Source organism: Pollicipes pollicipes, unplaced genomic scaffold, assembly GCF_011947565.3.
Source record: "Pollicipes pollicipes isolate AB1234 unplaced genomic scaffold, Ppol_2.1 Scaffold_4002;HRSCAF=4701_pilon_pilon_pilon, whole genome shotgun sequence".
Lineage (NCBI taxonomy): Eukaryota > Metazoa > Arthropoda > Thecostraca > Pollicipedomorpha > Pollicipedidae > Pollicipes > Pollicipes pollicipes.
In genome coordinates this window covers 24,883,024-24,903,032 of record NW_023596420.1, presented here as the reverse complement: position 1 = coordinate 24,903,032, position 20,009 = coordinate 24,883,024, and the positions used below count along the sequence as shown (strand labels likewise).

Genomic DNA, 20,009 nt, shown 5'->3' with positions numbered 1-20,009 from the left:
AATGACGAAGGCGTTACATGCTTGGTGAAGTGAACGACCGTTCTTTATACGACGGCCAGTTTGCGATTATCAGGTTCAATCATCAGCTGAATGGGAAGTATTCATTCGGTCAATCTCACCACTTCAACCATGGCACGGTACTGTTCCTGAAAACGAGCGAGCACAGGCCCCGCGAGCATCGACCCGCAATGAGCGCCTAATGCCTGCTCATTCATGGGTGATGATGTGGCCCGGTGATGGTGCCGGAAGGCGGGTAAATCAGGTGTCGCACGGCATGCAATAGCAGGCTGTAGTTCTTCCGACGTAAAGTGCCCCTTGGTGATGGTCGACATCGCAGGTGGTGTGGTACAGATAGGCCGCCGCTGCTGGCCCGCTGTCTAGGGCAGGTGGTTGGTGCGGACGGGCCCGTTGCTGCTGGCCCGCTGCCCGGGGCGGTCGTCTGGGACAGGTGGTGTGGTGCAGACGGGCCCGCCGCTGCTTGGACAGTTGGTGTGGTGCAGGCGGGCCCGCCGGTGCTGACCCACCACCCGGGGCGGTCGTCTGGGACAGGCGGTGTGGTGCAGACGGGCCCGCCGCTGCTGGCCCGCCGCTTGGACAGTTGGTTTGGTGCAGACGGCCCCGCCGCTGCTGGCCCGCTGCCTGGGCGGCTGTCTGGGACAGGTGATTGGTGACCCCCCGCAGCCAACCGGGTATGCTGTAGGGCCGCCATAGCGAGTGAGGCTAGTGTATCTCGCCGGTGAGTCGACTACGGCAGGTCTGGCGGGCACGACCCTGGCTCGGTGGGGAGAGCAGCTCACATTGGGCACGCGCTGGCGGACGTAACGCATCGTTGATGCCGTGGCCATGGGTCATAAGGTCTGGGCTCAGGTACTAAATTATGTATCAGTTGAAAGAAGTATACAGTTTTTGATCTTGCTGTTGCCTCAATGAGCTGTTTCTGCTTCTTTGTGTGGATGATAAATTTTGTGATTAAGATATGATTGCATAAGTGCTAAAATTACTGCTATTGACTTACCAGGGTTCTATCAGTGTATGCTGGCAAAACCTTTTAACCAGCTGGCAAAAATGAACGGTGTAAACTAGAAACTGGCACAAGGTAGTTTCTGTAGGCTAGAATGCCAACCCGGACCTTGGAAAGAGTCCCGAAATCTTTGACAAAGCACAAACAGCGTAATAAGGCCTCGTTTTCAGTCAGTGTAGTCTGTTTACCGGTCGGTTAATGATGATGAGATTAATGAGACGTAGGCTGAGGCGCGGCCTGGGAAACACAGATGTTTCATGGATATACCGCTTTGGTGCTTCATTACTTCGGTAGCGCCAAAAACTGTTTTGTGCAGCTCGGTTTCAGAATTTTCCCAAACGCGGGTTTTGAGTGCGTGTATTGCTACGTACGCAAGGCCTCACGATGGCGGAAACCGAAGAATACGATCACTGCTGACGGCCGACGCTGACGTGCAGGTCCAGCGCCGGCTCTGACGTGCAGGCCCAGCGCCGGCGCTGGCGTGCATTCCTGGCGCCAGCTCTGACGTGCGGGCCCAGCGCCGGCTCTGACGTGCGGGCCCAGCGCCGTCTCTGACGTGCAGGCCCAGCGCCGGCGCTGACGTGTGGGCCTAGCGCCGGCTCTGACGTGCGAGCCCAGCGCCGGCTCTGACGTCAGTCCCAGAGCCGGCGCTGACGTGCGGGTCTAGCACCGGTGCTGACGTGAGGGCCCAGCGCCGGCGCTAACGTGCGGGCCCAGCGCCGGCGCTGACGTGCGAGCCCAGCGCCGGTCGTGCCGCAACGGCTGAGACGCCCCCCTGGCCGTGGTTGGGCTGTCAGCCGGCGCTTGTTTGTGTGGGCCCGCGGTGTGTGTGTCAGCGGGTCTGACCTTCGGCCGGCAGCCGCTCCGGCGCGCCGTGCCACCGCGTGCCGTCCGCACAAAGCAGATGGGCTGCGCCGGCATCGACGCGCCGCCCTGTGTCGATGCCGTTGCCATGGGGACCACGCGGCGTCGGGGCGCTGCGCCCGTTCTGGGAGGTGTGAGAGAGCGCGCGCGCGTGAGAGATCAGGCCGTCACCAGCCGCCAGCCTCGTGCGGAGCAGGCGCCGCCGCCGGAGGCGCGCTGACTGCCGGCCGTCTGACACCGCCGCAGGCTGGTGAGGTCGGATCTGGCGGCGCCGGCCCCAGGCAGCACCATTGCCGACCGGCCGTGTTGTGCTCCCCGCGCCCGTCTGCCGCTGGCCCGAGGCCTGACCATGTAGAGGAGGGCGGCGTGGTTATGCCGGCGGCTGCTCCGGTGCCGCCGTGACGTGGCTGTGCCGGCGGCTGCTCCGGTGCCGCCGTGACGTGGCTGTGCCGGCGGCTGCTCCGGTGCCGCCGTGACGTGGCTGTGCCAGTGGCTGCTCCGGTGCCGCCGTGACGTGGCTGTGCCAGTAGCTGCTCCGGTGCCGCCGTGACGCACGCTCGGTCCGGCAGGAGGCGCCCCATGGTGTCGCTGGAGGCGCCGGCGCCGGCTGCCGCTGACGGCGCCCAGCCGCCGCCGCCGGTGCCCGGCCGGCGGCCGCTGGCGCTGCAGCCGGCCGCCTGCACTGGCAACGCGCTCGGCTTCACACCCACCCAGCGGGTCCTGCTGCAGACCGGTCAGTGGCGGCCGGCGGGGCCGCGCTCGCGGCGGGACACGTCCGGCCTGCCCCGCTCGACACCTGCGGTTTACGCGCTCCTCGCTGTATGCGAACCCATTTTTGATGATAGTTGGGGCATTAGGGCGTGCCGACTTCTAGGTCATTTTGCGCCCAGTGAAAGCATGTGCACATGTGTGTGTGGTGGCAAGGTGTTTGCGAGACAGCTTAACTCGCGCCCGATATTCCCATTGGCTGCGCACACATGGTGAATAATGACCCGCCTAATGTCATATCCAGGGGGTTTGAAGCTCGGTTGTGATTTGATTCATTGGTCGACGATTTTGTATTTTTTTCCGTTTGGAACATCGTTAACCCATTGCAAAGAGGAAGAGGACTCGCTCACAGCCGCTCGCTCAGAGGACGCTTCAGAAGAGCGAATTATGCTCCGCGTGAGCATAGTGACTGACTGGCGTTGTCCCTGGTTCTAAAGTCAACGCTGAAATGCTAGGCCCCCGCAGCTACGTCAGCAATTTTAGCCAGCTCATGGGATTGTAAATGTCTATGTCACATCTATTTCCATTGTAGCCGGAATGTTTTAGATGTAGGTCATGCCAGGTCATTGGCTCAGACGGCTGTACTTTGCGGCGTGTCGGAAGAAAGTGTAGATTGGTGAACATCTGCTAAAAGTGATGCGCTCCAGCGTGGTTATTCCCCACTCTTGTGAGTTTCTCATCTCGTTAGCGCGCTTTCCTGACATGCAGCTAGTATCTTGAGACTCAGTAGAAGAAATCACACCGCCTACGTCCAGTGACCCACTACGTCCCCCTGTCACGTACCTCCACGTGACAGGGGGACAGGGGGGTGACAGACCAGTGCCGCGACGCTACACGTACGCGTAAAAAGGCCCTGCGGGTTTTTGATCGGCACAGCGCTACGGGCGACTCAGTCGCATTTCCACCAGCTCGGGCGGCAGCCCGACGTACTACTTCGGAGGCAAAGCCCACGTCGTGGCGCTCATATGTGGACCGGCGGGTAAAGCGTATAGCAGGCCAACACTCCTCAGTGCCGCGCCCCGTGCTTCGTATAGATGGCCAGGACATACTGCACCCATCTGATGTGGCGAATGAAGTCGCTCGCGCGTTTGCAGAGCGTTGCGGGCGAACAAATACCGTCCCCGAGTCTATGCACCGCCGTGCTCGTTGCAAAGCAGCCGAGGTAAACTTTCATGCAGCGGAGGAACTCCTATGTAACAAAACTTTCACAGTGTGACAACCTCATAACAATGCGACCTAAGAGCATAGCATATAACCATAACAACATAACATTGTAAACAATAAATAAAATGAATATAGCCAACATTTCACTCAACTTTGTCCGCAATTGAAAGGGTGCTTCACATTTGCATGGGGTTTCGAACCGAAATAGCCATCTTGAACATCACTCGGTGCAGTTCACATCCCTGCCGTTCTTAAGACCTAAACCCCTCTATTTTCTAAGGCGCATGCCCGCGGACCTCTTTCGAGGAAACTAGTAGACTAGTAGACTAGTAGCCTCTGTCGAGGAGACTATTTCAAAGTCAGCCAACCATTCATGACGCTACAGTAAGTCATTCAAATCCTGGCGTTCCAATAACCACGCGGCGCTCAAAACCAAGACAAGTATGATTGTCTGGTTGCTTGTATCTGGCGTTCGTGAGCACAATTTCCAGCTATAACGGCCGTCAGTTGGCTCTCAGTGTTGCGTAAGATGCGGTGATGTACTCAGACAATGACGTATTGAGGAGCAGTACTCAAGCAATGACGTATTGAGGAGCAGTACTCAAGCAATGACGTATTGAGGAGCAGTACTCAAGCAATGACGTATTGAGGAGCACTACTCAAGCAATGACGTATTGAGGAGCAGTACTCAAACAATGACGTATGAGGAGCAGTACTCAAGCAGTGACGTATTGAGGAGCAGTACTCAAACAATGACGTATTGAGGAGCAGTGCTCAAGCAATGACGCATTGAGGAGCATATTTACTAAACAGAGAAGTTGTGTTGTCTAAAGCAGTATTTTCCACGTAAAGTATGTCAATAGTCCTAAGTTACCTAATCCTATCATATCTGATGCTTGCTTAAATGTCTTCCAATGTGGACCATTCCCTTCAACTTTCTGCGCAGCGTGACGAAAGGCCCAGCCCTCATTTATAATGATATGCTCCGGTGACTCCTACAAACAGCAGCACAAGGGATATTGGCGGCATGCAACCAGTTGTGGAAGAAGAGAAAGTTTCCGACCACTTGGCGGAAGTTGTGCATAGTTCTGCTGCAAGGGATAGTAAGAACGTGACAAATTCTTCTGACTACCGCTCAGTGGCACTTACCTCGTACATGTGCAAAGTTGTGAACGAATGGCTAAGACACGATTGTCTCGGTTTTAAAAAAAAGCATTTTTACAAACGTTAGTGTGGTTTTAGACAAACCGTAGCATTATTGGTCATATTTTGCCTTTTGGCACTAAGACACCGAACTTGTTGAAATACGTGTCACGGACATAATACGGAGCAGATCGGAAACTGCTTTTATTGTTGTATCGTCCACTGCTTATATCTAAACTTGACTACGGTGTGTTATATATATGACCGTGCGTCCACCTTCGAACGTCGTTTAGACACCATATATCACGCATCACTGCGCATAGCAACCGGTGCGTTCGAAACGGCTCCAGTTGCAAGCCTTCTGGCAGAGGGAAACGAACAGCCGCTCTCATTTCAGCGTGAGATGATGCTTGGGATGTGGTATGCTCGTAAATTGGCGTAGTTCCTTAAACATCCCACCTGCCCGACAGCCTTTTCGTGGAAGAACGTCTGTATCACTTTGAACAGCGTGACCGGTCCTGACGCGCTGTGATATAATAGGAGACAACTCGCGCTGCCTTGAATCTAGCAGCTCTCTTTGTTTCTTAAAAAGGTAAACTTGGACACTATTGACACGGCTCATTAGTTAGGTAAAAGCGTCGTTTTCAGCGCCAAATGACCACTGCAGTCAGCGCGCCGAAAAAAGCTGATAAACAACACGTGTGACGAAGCGTTTTAGAGACGAACGGAGAAAGCTCGTTATAATTTAGAGACGAACGGAGAAAGCTCGTTATAATTTAGAGACGAACGGAAAAAGATCGTTATAATTTAGAGACGAACGGAGAAAACTCGTTATAATTAAGAGACGAACGGAGAAAGCTGGTTATAATTTTTTCTTTAGCTCCGGGAGTTGTTCCGAGAGAACGGTCTAAGACGGAGGGGCGTGTTCAGGTGTAGTCGCCTGATGTGAACTCCATGTTAAGTATGTGCTCCAATTGTTGGTCTTTCATGGGCACGGGTTGAAAAAACGAAGGCTTGTCACGCGCGAGGTACTTTGGTTGGGGCGCTGGGGCTTATTACCTCATGTGAAGAACACGTAACGACTTTTGCAGACGGAGCCAAACCGGATCGGGCGCTGGCTCTGCGTTCGTTTGTGGCCATGCCTCTCTTTCATTCTCGCTGCCAGAACACGCCTCTGTGTATACCGCAGAACTTGCTGCCGTCATTAAAGCACTTTGCTGCACTGAAATTACTGGCGATAAACGTCACTGGGTCGTATCTGACTCCGTCAACAGCCTCCCGGCTCTCAAGATATTTTACATTCAGTGTCCTTTTTCAGGACATCCTTACTCGCTTAACATGTTTGAACGGCGTGAGGACAATGGTAGTGCTATGCTTGATCCCAAGCCACGTAGGGATTGCGGGCAACGGGCTTGCCGACACCGCCACAAAGCGGGCCACCCTTGGGCCTTGCACACGTTGTTCTCCGCTCCCAGCTAGGAGCTTCTTCCCAGCCATCACAGATTGGCGACATGTTGGGAAACGGCTCTTTATTTTTTTAATCAGGCCAGGTGTTTCTATTTCTAAGACTCGTAAAGTTTTCAGGGGTATTTACTACTTAATAGTTGAGACATAGCACAGCCCAGAACAGCCGTCATAGGCGCAATATGACCTTTGATGTCGACGCGTCCTAAAATCTCAAATCATGTTTTGATCCACGGGTCGCATGAGAGTTCAAGATGTCGGATGTTTAAACATTTCATGTCAAAGGATGTCATCATGTCAGTGACTTCATGGGCTAGTTTAAGACCACAGACTGTTTGTGGAAAAGTTAGAAGCAGCCTGATTTGGGGACAAGTCGTATATAAGCTACAAATTTAGGGATGAATACCCCGCACCCTGCTTTTTATCGATGCCATTTGTGTCATAGCTCCGGGACAATCTTGTCATCCCGCTCCTCGCCGTCCATTGCGCTCTGTCTTTTGGTCTGGTTAGATTGGAGATGCGCTGACCTGGAAGTGTTAGCTCTGCTGTGGGATCTAGGAGATTTTACCATGCGGAGGCCCTGCGTCGGTGTGCGTGTGCGTCTGCGTGTGCGTGCCAGGACGGCCGTGAGACCGACTCATGCCTGGAGGCCGGAGCATGCTTCTGATCAGACAAGGCGCTGCGAGAACACACCATGAAGCGTTGAATGAGTAATAGAGGTAGTTCGTTCTCTCTCCTAGTCGGCTCTGAGTTGGCACTAGTCATTCAAGTCCCGTCATTGTAAAGATGCATGGTCTCCTCTGGTTCAGAAAACAAGCGTACGGTTCCGCAACGCGCTCTTACCATTGGCACCGGCTTTTGACAGGCCAGGTGAATGGACAACCAGTTATGATGCTGACACCGGAGGTGGCGCGTAGCCTGGGCATAGTGCTGCCATCTCGTGGAGCCATGCCAACTCGAGATTACGCGGCCGGCGTCAGGAGTCCGGAAATCAAGTCTGAAGTGGACTCGGAAGTGAGTGCTGATGTCTGGCCGTATCGCCGGAAGCCCCGTCTGATCTTTTGACCCCCACGACAAGATTCTGCTCGTATCCTGGCGTGCGTTGACATGAACACGGTGGCGTTACGATTTATGTCGCCTTGAAAGCGATGTTTTCCCCGCGTATCCTTATGGTGGCTCTGAGCCTATGTCGTCTCCCTTTACTTATACCATGACTGAAAGCTGCCTGTGCACCGTGCAACTATATACTTCGCCCAATGTTTCACATCAGCGAGGCTGTAATGGCCGAGAACGACCAGTCAACACAGTCGCTGCTTCGTTGTTCACAGATGATAGACCCCGACCAGTTTCTGGAAACGGAATTGGCTTCTGGGAAGCCGGAGTCGGTGGTGGACGAGGACCTGACATCACTGTCATGGTTGCATAACAAAAACCTGCTAAAGGGTGAGCGTCATTAACTGAAGTACTGTAGGCTGAGCTCCCGTGTCTGGCAAGCTATGTGTGCGTTTCAAGTTCAGCCGGGTCCGTCCAGCTTCTAACGGCGATGAAGGCCGACGATGTTGACCCCAGGCAAATGGCACGTGTTATTTGAACTCGTTCAAGTGTAACTTCTGTTCTTGATTCACATGGTGTATTTCTTGTTGCCATGTGTCGTTCGCTCTGTACGCTGCAATGTTGATGCAGTATTGTCGTTGGCATGAGTCTCTCGAGAGCCTGGTGGAATTTCCGTGAACAATAGGCATTGATGCAGTGCGGGTCCAGTGCCCAGACGCGTGAGTCGTGGTAACATGTGCAATTGTGACAGCATTCGTCTTCTTTTTTTTTGCTTGTTAGGGTTAAATATCTGCCTTATCAAATAACGATTTAATCCTTGTTTGATGGGACGAGATGATGCCTGTTCAGTCACGGAGTCGTCTGTTGTCGCGTGTCGGCTGGCTCCCGGTCAGTGTGAGCTCCGTCCGATGATGCCTGGTGTGGCGGCCGGCAGACATTCAGCTGCGGCCGGCGCCGGCGGCCGTCTCGCCGCCTGGCGAGCTGTCGCCCGGCCCGGGGCCCGGCCACGGCTCCCCTACCTCCGACTACCTGGAGGAGGCGTCCGAGCCGGCCGACGAGTCGCCGCTGCGGCCGGCGCCCGACGCCAGCCGCTTCAACTGCCGCCGCCAGCCGCATCCGCTCGCCTACGACCCCAAGGTGGGTGCGCCGTGCGCCGCCCGGCCACCGAGGCGGGCTGTCGTGACACGCTGGTACTCGTGCCGTTGTGGCGCTGCTAGTGTACTGGCTGGTCAATTAGACTGGTGCGGTTGACTGATGCGAACGGAAAGTGTTAAGCCCTGTGGTTCTTGTTTATGGTGATGAATTTACAAGTGCCTCGACATGGTGGAGAGATCTGGCTGCTGACAGGATTGTCTGGCCAGACGAAATCTATATTGCTCACCTGTATGACGGTTGAGGCCACAGGCTTGCTGAATATTGCTTGAACTATGGGACAGTGTTCTCCTGGTGTGGGCCGGCACACCCCGACGCCTCACCGTTTTTGGAAGCTAATGTGATTACGAACATTCATGACATCCTTATGTAGCTTCCAGCAAGAAGAACCGCAATCGTCTGACACTTTGATTTGCTGTTCATAGGCATTTGCGAGCAAGCTGTTGGCCAGGCGGGGTTTTTTCAACATTGTAGTATCACTAAGATTTAGTCCCTTATTTTGTGAACCCTCGCCCTGATTGAGGGGGGAGGAGTTGAAGCGCCCCTCCCTTAAGTTTTCTCTGAGAATGTCTATCCGTCATGTCGTGCAATCGCGCCCAAATTTTTAATAGCCCATCGTGCATCAATCGCGCCTATTTTTGGCACCAAACATCTGTCCTTAGCATCTCCGGCTTCGGAATCCCGGCGGCTTAGGTGAACAGTACACGACGTTCTACGGCCAGTGCGGGTAGCGGGCGGTAGTCGACGATTCCGCGGACCGCGCGCGCGACGAACCGACACTGTTGCACTAACATAGCCATGCGTGATCAAAATATATCAAAAACACTTACAAATACTTTCCATTGCAGTCAGGATTGGCCGAGGAATATGCCTGTTTAGTTTTCGTGTCGCGACGAGTGTGGCCTCACGCAGGTAGGCATGTTACGCTGAGAAGTTTAATTTTCAGGAAAATTTTACCTTTGACCTGGCATAATTAGAGGAATTATTACGCTAGAAACGTAAACCTTATTACCAAACGTGAGATCCCGCTTAGATCAATTCATTAGTGTTTGCCGTTAGGCTCAGCTTTGTTAGTTAAGAAACGGCATCGGGGTGTCGCATTGACCCTCCCCCAATCAGTCCCCGTTATGAAAAGCGGCGAATCAGGGTGAAGGTTAGCATGAAACAAGGAAGGTTTTCAAAATGCGAGAAAGTCATGTCATGTCATGTCATGTATTTATCACGAATCGTTTCATATGCTTGGATTGATATTTGAATCAAGTCAATGGGTTACAAGTCACACGCTAAAACGAAGTCGAATAATTTGGTTGGAAATCAGGCCCAGATCTCGACGATCCGTCTTCGCAGCGCTAAATAATATAACAATCCAGGATATATGATAACACAATAATGTAGCATAACCGCAGCACAGAATCCACTACAGATTCTGCAGACTTCATCTGTGGAGGACTACAGTCCGTCTTGTAGCTCTTTTTACTCCGCTTTGCGGGCCCGCGGGCTGATATGTGGCGCCTCTAATCTACAACGCTTGACGGCTGCAGAATCTGCAGTGAATGCTGCAGCTATTCTCTGTAATGCGCTAATGGGCCTTGATACATACCGTCGTGTGGCCGGTTGAATACCATTCGCTGGGGTTGGTGGGGTTCAGTTTGAGCCCCGCCCAACAAACAGGGTCAGAATCCAGATTAGTGCCCAAATTGTCTCCAGACCTCCTCACGCAACGGCCGTGAACCTACATACCTGATCGAAACAAAATGTCAGTGGTTTTCATTTAAGATCATTGACCTTGTTTGACCCTCATGAGGGTTTAGTGAACAAAAACTACGGGATTGCTCCTATTTTGTCCTTGAAATAAGTATCAGGGGCCACGCTAGAGGGCATGTTCCTAAAAACAACATGTTGACCTGCTATATTTTAGGTCACTAACCAACTCCCTGACCTTAAAAAAGTCCATGGCATATATCTGTTGCGGTCCCTATTACGAATAGATTCGAAATGAACACCGCCAACTGACTCATGAAGCGAGCTCTTTGAGTGAGAAGCTGGTTGAATTTGTTGTAATTCTGAATTCAACTGGTTTATTGCCTAAGAAACTATCTCAGAGATGTATGGATTCCTCTCACCTTCTGTTGTCACATCAGATTAAACGATTCCCCAGCAAATAGCCTTCACCGACAGCCACGACCTGGCTTGGACCTGCCATAGGTTTAGCAATTTTGCGGGATGCATTTTATTTTTTGTACCAAGAGACTCACTATTCAGCTGCCTGCAGTTATGCAATGTTTGGCCTAGCTTCACCGCGCCGTTCGAAAATCATTCTGGGAAAGCCTTCGGGGGGGCAGGGGCAAATTCACCCCTACCCTGGCGCATGTTAATACCCTCCCTTCATATCTGCACGTTTTGTAACATTTTTCTCATCAAGGTGTCGAGCACGTACGATCGGTAGTCTTTTCATCGCATCAGTGGTATCCATGGGTCCTGGATGCTGAAGGCTTCCGGCTGCATTGGCCTACCGACCTTCCCACACTGTGCAATGCGTCGTACCCTTTGCTTTAGCAAGGAATTCATCATGCTCTGTGTTCAACCCACTGGCCTATAAAAGTCACGCCGACATCTCTGCAAACCACGCTCATCACGCCACAGCCCTCCTACCGGCAATGCTGGGTCGCCGCAGTCCCATGACATCCGGCTCACAATCGTCGGTCTTCTCCGCCGGCGGCCTGTGCGGGGCTGACGAGTGCCGCAGTACGGCGCCGTGGGGCTTCGTCCCGCGCTGGTGGGCATTGTCAGAAGCCCCACCGCGCCCCCACCCCACCCCACGCGGCGCGTCCGGCCGAGGGCATGGGTCCAGCGTCCGATCGGTCCGAGTCGTACGGCCGGGGTCCAGCGTCTCGTGGCCGCGGCAGCCAGCCTGCGTGTTCACCGACGTCGATGTGCAGTTCTCGGCCGCCGCTAGTGCCGCTCCTCAGCGTCATCTTTCTTGCTTGGTCATTTGACGTACGAGTATGATCGCAATGAGGAAGCTCTTCGAAACTGCAACGTTGTGAGAAGCCTAGAATGGAGTGTTATTTACAGGCATCATGTCAGTGAGACAGTTCACTGTGATCGCCGGACGTATGTCATTTGTCGTCCATGAAAGTGATCCGGGGTGCAAACAGACAGTTTGTGCAGGATAGCATGGCCTGACATGTGCGGACTAGAGAGACCAGAGAAGAGTGCGCACATGGTGCAATGTCCGTGCAGAGGTGACGGCAGATATGGCATGTGTACTGCTGCGAGGCTCCTGTGCCTAAAAGTGGAGCTAAACTTGTGTGACCCCAACGGTCTGATGTCGATGACTGCAAGGACAGCGTAGGTGGGACGTGGTGACCGGATGGGGGACCGGAGTGGCCACCTTGATAATAGCGCGGCCAGCGCCTTGACGTGAATTCAAAGCTGTAATATATATATATATATATATATATATATATATATATATATATATATATATATAATATGTAAGTGTGCCTTGTGTTCGTGATGCTTAGACAGCATAAATTAGGAGTTTGCTTCGGAAAGCAATCGACCTGCAATTTTCGAGGAGGCACTGGCGAAACGACATTATTGAGCCATCAGTGGTTATGTTGAGAACATTAGGCGATTCATAGCTGTGTTCATCGTCAGATTTCGTTGTGAAAGTCAACTGACACTGAGCCGATTTTTCTGTCGCTCTGGAACACACCACACGAAATGTGTCGAATCCATTCGTGGACGCCCTTCTTGCGATGAAGTCAGGTGGCAGATAAATCGTCGAACTTACATTTGAATCCGTGGCCGCCGCTATCATATTACGTTATGATTCGGCACACCTACATGACTACAAAGCAAACAGGCCTTGCGTGTATCGCAAAGGCGGAGAGTGGCGCGTGCATATTCTGCGGAGCGGTTACCCGTAACACCGAGTGAGCTCCTCCGCTTGTGCGGCGCGCTCTCGATTAAAAAAGCGGGTATGCGCACAGGTCTCGGGGGCACGTCCTTCCTTACGAAACGTGTAACGTGCATTAAGAGACGCGCGACTAAGTGTTGACAGCTCAGAACTCCAGGCAGACAAGTAACAATGAAAATACCTCGAACGCCAGATGCTGTTAAGCCCCTAGCCCCTCTCCGACGCTTTGGGAGTGGCGCCCAAAGCGCCTCTCGTGCCGTGTGGCGATGGTGGCCTGGTTAGCCGATCGCTCTGCAATACTCCGCGCTGCTGGTCGATGAGTGGCGGCATCCCCCAGTTGGCGGCGGCCCACCGGCCTCCTCGCGCCACAGGCTGGCCGACTTAATGACCGAACATCTTTGGCGATTCTGTCTGCTGGGGCCATTTCCTACGCAGGCGGTTGCCATGGTGACTAATTTGACGTGATTGGCTGCGGTCGGTGCATTGTCGATGGGGGATCGTTTCCGCCGGGATGGTCGTGCAAGACACTCAATCAGAGGCACGGATCGGCCTGATTGGCTGTCCCGCGCCAAGGGAGCAAAAAGGCTGAGCATGCGCCCGGCTGCCGTGAGTGGCGAGCCACTGGTGCTTCCGCTTCAAGACTTACAGTTATGTGCCCTGTGTGACCGGCTTTTCACCCGTCTAAACACTGCACCGTGACCAGTTCCATGAAACCTGGAGATGCGGTCAACAACGAAAAACGTGGCATGCAGATACGCCATAATTTTGCTCATGTGTTCAGGACCGTGCAGTGTTGGGGAGGCAGGACAACACAATGTTCTCGGCAATATAAGATCGCGCATATGCCGTCCACCACAAATTTCGATGCACGGTGCCATTGCTTTGGGACTGGCTTTCTCATTTCGAAGCGAAATATCATGCACATCCCTCGGAATTCCTTCGTGTAAAAGCGTTTAACTGCATGCCACCCGTAACGACGAGGCATCGTCAGATGAGACTGGCACTCTTGTGATTGCGCTCGCGGCTCAGCCAGCCGGGCCCGGTGCCGCCGTCTGGGCGAATGGTGCGGCGGCGGGGACGGCGGGGACGGCCGGCGCCCGCCGGGCTGCGCCGACGCCGGAACCGGAATCGGCCAGGCGTCGCGGCCTGCCCGCCGGCCGGCAGCACGCCGGCTGCCCCTGTGAGTGGCGCCTGAACGCCTCGGCCTGCAGATGGTCGTCCTCTAAATGACCCCGCCTTAGTGACGCAACTATCAGTCACCAACGTCAGACTGTCCCCCAGGTCTGCCCCCCCCCCCCCTTTGATTGCCCGTCCTCCGAGCCAGCCGCCGTTGCAGTCGTCTGTCCTCCGAGCGGCCACCACCGTCACCGTCTGTCCTCCGAGCCGGCCGTCGCCGCCACTGTCCGTCCTCCGAGCTGTTTATGCTGCTGATGTGGACCCGCAGGGACGTGCGCCGCGTCGCCGCCGCTGGCGGGCTGTGCTGTTGAGCCCGGCCCGTCTGCTGGCGGGTCGCGCTGTTGAGCCTGGCCCGTCTGCTAGCGGGTCGCGCCGTTGAGCCTGGCCCGTCTGCTGGCGGGTCGCGCTGTTGAGCCTGGCCCGGCACCGGGCGGAGTGACGGCGCCCGGCCGGCCGCCGCCTCCACTGCCGCCGGTCCCAGACTCCGGCGCAGGCCTGGACACGCTGTCAGCCCCCCTCTCCCGCGTGTTGCAGGTGCACGTGCACTTCAAGCCGCCGTTTTCGTTCTCGTGCCTGATCTTCATGGCGATCGAAGACTCGCCGCGCAAGGCGCTGCCCGTCAAGGAGATCTACGGCTGGATCATGGAGCACTTCCCGTTCTACCGGGCGGCGCCCGTCGGCTGGAAGAACTCGGTTCGACACAACCTGTCGCTCAACAAGTGCTTCAAGAAGGTGGACAAGGTGCCGGTGAGGCGTAGGCGCTGTGTCAGACGCAGGGAGGCTGTTGGCCAGCCGCAGGCGCTGTGTCTGGCTGTGTCGAGCGCAAGGTGGCTGGTAGCCGGCCACAGGGGCTGTGTTGGGCGCAGGGTGGCTGTTGGCCGGCCGCAGGCGCCGTGTCCGACGCAGGGTGGCTGTTGGCCGGCCGCAGGCGCCGTGTCAGGCGGAGGGTAGCTGTTGGCTGGGAGCGGGCCGTTCGAGCTCGGTTGTTACCCATGTTGCACGCTGATGACCAGCTCCTGCTGATGGGTAACTTGCTCGAGGCGACGGATCGCGCTTCTGTTCGTATCGCTTGGGAGTCGCTTCTGCAGACGGGGACAGTTGCGGTGGTGGTTGCGTTATGTTGTTTCTACGCGCATTCAATCATCGGGGTGCGCATAACTACCTTCCTTGAAGTTAACATAGACAAAGCCACGCTTATTCCTTCGGATGGACGCGATCCATGGCTTTCCGCACGTTTGATTTGATTCACCTAAAGAGACATAGTTTACCATAGTTGTGCGTCCAGAATGGACATGGTCCATGGTGTCGTAGTATGCTCTGGAATGCATTTGGCTGATTTAATCAGTGTGGTTGTTGATAGTAGAAGTGTCTTCGATGGCTGGACACCGTACGGAAGAGCCCTCCGGGGTTTCAGGACTCATTTAGGTCAAAAAGGTGTACGATACGCGATAACTTGATTGCAGACTTGTGTGAATCTCAGGATAGGTGTGACTCTCAATGCCGCTCGGTCTTCAGCTCTAATGACTTCGCGCTTGCGACGTGCGGACAGGCGTGTAATGGCACCAAGTCAAGTACGCCGGCCGTTATCCCCCTGCGGTATCCCGGCGCGGGTCTCGTCATCACTGAGTGCTGTGTTAGAGCGGCGCATGGTTCTGGCGAGTTGACGGAAGTCTCTCGAAGCTGCGCAGGCCTGCTCTGCCGGGCCTGCCGATGTTGAAGGGACGGCCTGTCAGCTGACCCAGGGCCGCCTCCTCCGCCGCCAGTGCATGGGCAAGGGCTCGCTCTGGACCGTCGAGCCCATGTACCGGCTGAACCTGATCCAGACGCTGAAGCGCTCGCCCTGCGTGCACCCCTGGAAGGTGGAGAACGACTCGGCAGGCAAGCCGTGGGCGGCGGCGGCCGCCGCGCTCGGCCCGGACGACTGGCCGGCGTCGCCGCGGCGCGTGCGTGTGCCGCGCGCCCGCTACTGCCCGCCGCCGCGCGCCGACCGAGGTCAGCCCCAGCGTGCCCGCTCCCTCGTCACGCACTCGATCATGTGTTTGCTGAGCGCACACATATGCAGCTAGGGCGCTCTTCATGCTTTTTAGATGTTGTAGATGCATTGCATGCCTCCGGTCTGGCAGGCGCAGTACAATTTTTAAAGTATTAATCTTGTTCTGTGCCAGGCAGATTCATCTTCCAGTTGAGGTTGAAGTCTAAATTAAGCAAGATGCCATCGTGCTCAGATGTGCCGAGAAGTCCTCATCTTTGGTGATGGTGCCACTGGGGATTGTGGAGGATCTACGCTAGGCAGGGGGGGGGGGGGGGAGGACAGCAAACAAAAAGGGAAAGTAAATGGGTTACAAAGAGGAGGTGCGAATGATGTACATCAACCATGCCTTAACGGCATACCAATGTTCTATCCGACAGGCGTCTGTCCTGTGACGGGGCGCTCTTAACGGCATACCAATGGTCTATCCAGCAGGCGGCGAGGAGCGTCTGCCCTGCGACGGGGCGCGTAGCAACGAGAACTTGCCCAACCCGGAGCTGTTCCCGTTCTTGGCGCGCCGCCTGTTGTCGGGTGCAGACGGCAGTACTGCACGCGACGTCCACCAGAGCGGCGTTGACGCCATTTCGCTGGCCGATGACCGCCTCCTCACACCAAAGCTCGGTATGTGGTGGCGACGTCAGCCAATCACTTCCGCGGGCGTGAGTGAAAATATACATTTTATGCTGGCGCGCGGTAGCGCATGGAATTGGCTGTTTTTAAATATTTCTGACGTACTACAGCTGTTAATTTGGGAAGGTGACTAAACGGCAAGGGCGTGTATCAAAGTATTATATGAATATGCATGCATATGTGCGTATATGAACATGCACCTTACGTGCATTGCGTTTTTCAGCAAAAACGTACAAGCGGATCAGAGAAGGAGACTTCGAATATTTGGCTACGGGGAAGATGAGGAAGATCGAGAGCAAACGTTTGGTGAGTCAGAAGTGGCATGGGCGATTTGAAGTGAGGCGATCAGTATTGCGATACACCAGTTTCAGTCACATGATGCCTTGTGTAAGTGTGTTAAGCGTCGTTTTATATTTCTTACGTCATGTTCTTCATTGCGCATAGTTAAGTTGTTTAGTCTTTCAGAAACAGCATTTGGTGCCGGTATTGTGTGTGAACGATTTTACCGTATCATGCCCTTTCGTTAGTTGTACTTTTTCGTCACTGTATAACTGTGGTAACGAGCGTCATGCGTTTCTCTGCAACTGTATCAGTCTCGAGACATTGTCATAATATATACTTGCCCACAGCTCCTGAAAATAAGCACTGTGTTGGTTTTTGTCCAATTGCTTTCAAGTTGCAGTCCGGCCCGTGCTGTTGGTGTCGCCCTGACTTTTCCGCTCGCTTGTAGTCTTCCTGAAACAGGCCAGTGTCCGTTGTTCAGTGACGGCACACTGGGGAGGACAGTGCAGTGTTCTTCCGGGATCGCTGCTGATCGCTGCTACCCCGATAGTGTTCTCGGCGGTCCGCTGCTGGCCACTGCGCCCCCGGCAGTGTTCTTCGGGGACCGATGCTGACCACTGCTCCCCGACAGTGTTCTCCGGGGCCGGCTGCTGACCGCTGCTCCCCCGATAATGTTCTTCTGGATCTGCAGCTGATTGCTGATCCCGACAGTGTTCTCCCGGGTCCGCTGCTGACCCCTGCTCCCCCGATAGTGTTTTCCGGGGTCCGCTGCTGGCCTCTGCTCCCCCCTCTAGTGTTCTCTAGGGTCCGTTGCTGGCCTCTGCTCCCCGTCTAGTGTTCTCCAGGGTCCGCTGCTGACTGCTGTTCTCCCGATAGTGTTCTCCGGGGTCCGCTGCTGACCACTCCTCCCTGGCAGTGTTCTCCGTGGTCTGCTGTTGGTCGCTGATCTCCGGCAGTGTTCTCCAGGGTCCGCTGCTGGCCGCTGCTCCCCCTATAATGTTCTCTGGGGTCCGCTGCTGACCGCGGGGTCCGTTGCTGGCCGCTGCTGGTCGCTGCTTCCCCCCTCTAGTGTTCTCCGGGGTCCGCTGCTGACTGCTGTTGTCCTGTTAGTGTTCTCCGGGGTCCGCTGCTGACGTCGCCGGCCGGCCGGCCTGCATCCGGCGTGTGATGATGATCTCCCGCTCGGCGGCCGAGGATCACACGTACGCCGTGCACGAGCGAGAGCGCTCCGGCCCGTCGGCCGCCGACAGCGAGGACGAGGCCTTCTCCGACGACTCGAACCTCTCGCACGAGCCCAGGTCAGAGCAGGTCAAGTCAGATAGCGTGAGGGCTGTCCGTTCGCCGTTTCGCGGGCGACTCACGTCTGTACACTGCTGTCGTCCAAAGGCAAAACCCCGAATGTTCATTCCTGGCCATTTTGCGTTGTTTTATGTCATCTAATTCCTCTCGTCATGCTGAATGCGGATATCTAAACCAAAAGTTGAAATATTCACAAACGTTTAGCGGAAAGAAAGGGCTAAAGGCTTGCGACAATTTAAATTGATTGTTTGAATAACCGAATTCATCATGAGTAGACGAATCAGGTGACATAAAGAAATCCAAGACGACCAACATTAGCGTATGGGGTTTTACCTTTGGCGGCAAACTGTACCGGATCAGAGACCGAGAGAGAGTCGTACGCTAGCAAAACGAAAATGATTGTCCGGCCAGCGGGATCAGTTGTTCAACGGCCGTTCTCTGGAGTGTAGCCACACTTGGCACGCTGCGCATGGGGCAGAAGCCGACTTTGTGTCGGCTGTGGGTGTCGTACACGCCACGGCTGCCTGGTGTGGAGCCTGGGTGAGCCCAGTGGTGATCGGTGCGGAGATGGTCGGCAGAAGGGCCGCTACGATCCAGCCGCTGTCACGCTGTGTGTCCCGCTGTGGGGTGGACCGGCCGCGACGGTCGCCCGGCTGACCTGCGCCGCTGTCGGCAGCGGGCGGCGCGGCGACCTGACTCCCGAGGAGGTGGAGCGACGCTTCATCGAGGAGGGCGCCGACCTCCTGCTGAACCTGGCCGGCGTGCCGCGCTCGCGGTCGCCGGCCGAGCGGCGCCGCCGCGGCCGGTAGGCCCGCCGCCGCCGCCGCCGCCGCCGTGCGTCGGCCTGTAGTCCTCCTGTTGTGTGGTGGTGTGCGCGTGCGTGTGGTAGGGCATCGGTGCGCCAGAGCCGGGCGATGGCCGGCAGCCCATCATGTGCCAAAGCGGGCCGGGCGGAGCCGGCGCCTGCCGGCCCGGCGGCTGCTCGCGTTAGAGCTCGCCGCCGCCGTTATACACTGGCTGCGCGGCGCGGCGATGTCAATCATGCATAGTTCTCAGGCGGACGACGGACGCATATTTCTGACCGTTTGTCTTGCTTACCATAAGGAGTCGAGAAACAACGTCGAGTTTACCGTGTTTGTTACGTCGACTTTACGCTTTTACCCTCCGATATTCGGTGTGTTCGTACATGGTGTGGTTAGGCCTATTCCCCTTGGGCGTTTGGTGTCCCGCGCTCCACCGCTCTCTTCGCTTCCCCCGGGGCCGCAAAACGAAGGTGCCGTTTGGCGTCGGCGCGTTTTCACGTTAGCGTTTTCATTGGTCTGGTGGCGCTGTGGCATCGGCATTGTCTGTTGGAGTCGCGTCGGTATTGTCTGTTGGAGTCAGCGTGTACAAAGCGGCGCTCCGAGCCGGAGCGAGCGTTGCCCCGGCTGGGGACGGCATACAGGCCGGCTGGGTCTGGCCCCTGTCGGAGCAGTAGCGAGCGTACAAAGCCAGTCCACCTTCGTGGAGCTGTTGAACGGCGCTGGGCAGACTCGGCCGGGCGACTGTGAATCAAATACAGGCGTAGTCTGGTGGTAACGCCGTGTGTTCCTGACGACAGGGAACGCTGTTGGCCTGGCCACGGGCGAGAACACATTGTCGGTGTCTGCGCCTTACACCGGGTCCAGTCTTCCAACACCGGGCTCAGCCCGTCGGTATCCGAGCCAACACCGGGCTCAGTCCGTCGGTATCTGAACCCAACACCGGGCTCAGCCTGTTGGTATCCGAGCCCAACACCGAAACTATTACGTTGAAAGTCGAAACACAAAGTCGAGCGAAACGCGAAGCGTACCTAGGATAGCAAACTTCGGGATCCTTCCGCGCCCAAACTCGGCGAATTCTCGCTGTGGCTACCAGATGGACGGTTTATCCACTCGTCCTACACAGACAGGACAGTGAACCGGAACAGGCGGCACATTATTTCTAGATAGTTGCCATCAATGAGGCTTCTTCGTTGGAAAGACAGCTGCAAGTTGTCTGACACGGCCGCGAGTCTCAGG

The 20,009-nt window shown here is 55.5% G+C and overlaps 2 protein-coding genes across 2 annotated transcripts; both read left to right on the top strand.

Annotated features, from left to right (window-relative positions):
* Positions 1 to 2,506: 2,506 nt before the first annotated feature.
* LOC119094275 (forkhead box protein N3-like) lies at positions 2,507 to 15,616 on the top strand (the record flags this gene model as incomplete). Its single annotated transcript, XM_037217349.1, has 6 exons — positions 2,507 to 2,618; positions 7,290 to 7,438; positions 7,753 to 7,867; positions 8,412 to 8,614; positions 14,265 to 14,477; positions 15,494 to 15,616. Coding segments are annotated over exons 2-6 (780 nt in total), but the record flags the coding sequence as incomplete, so codon positions are not given.
* Positions 15,617 to 15,687: 71 nt separating this feature from the next.
* Positions 15,688 to 19,548, top strand: LOC119093784 (uncharacterized). The gene is made up of 6 exons (XM_037216794.1): positions 15,688 to 15,722; positions 16,195 to 16,380; positions 16,613 to 16,695; positions 17,548 to 17,571; positions 17,806 to 17,969; positions 18,647 to 19,548. The coding sequence occupies exons 3-6, from the start codon at positions 16,669 to 16,671 to the stop codon at positions 18,777 to 18,779; spliced, it is 348 nt and encodes a 115-aa protein (XP_037072689.1). The 5' UTR covers positions 15,688 to 15,722; positions 16,195 to 16,380; positions 16,613 to 16,668; the 3' UTR covers positions 18,780 to 19,548.
* The last annotated feature ends 461 nt before the right edge of the window (positions 19,549 to 20,009 follow it).

Bases quoted from the DNA above. Each gene is read 5' to 3' on its own strand.
- LOC119093784 (XM_037216794.1), top strand. From the start codon at position 16,669: ATGAGGAAGATCGAGAGCAAACGTTTG. The intron at 16,696-17,547 runs GTGAGTCAGAAG...TTCTCCCGATAG, and splicing joins AGATCGAGAGCAAACGTTTG to TGTTCTCCGGGGTCCGCTGC. The intron at 17,970-18,646 runs GTCAGAGCAGGT...CGCTGTCGGCAG, and splicing joins AACCTCTCGCACGAGCCCAG to CGGGCGGCGCGGCGACCTGA.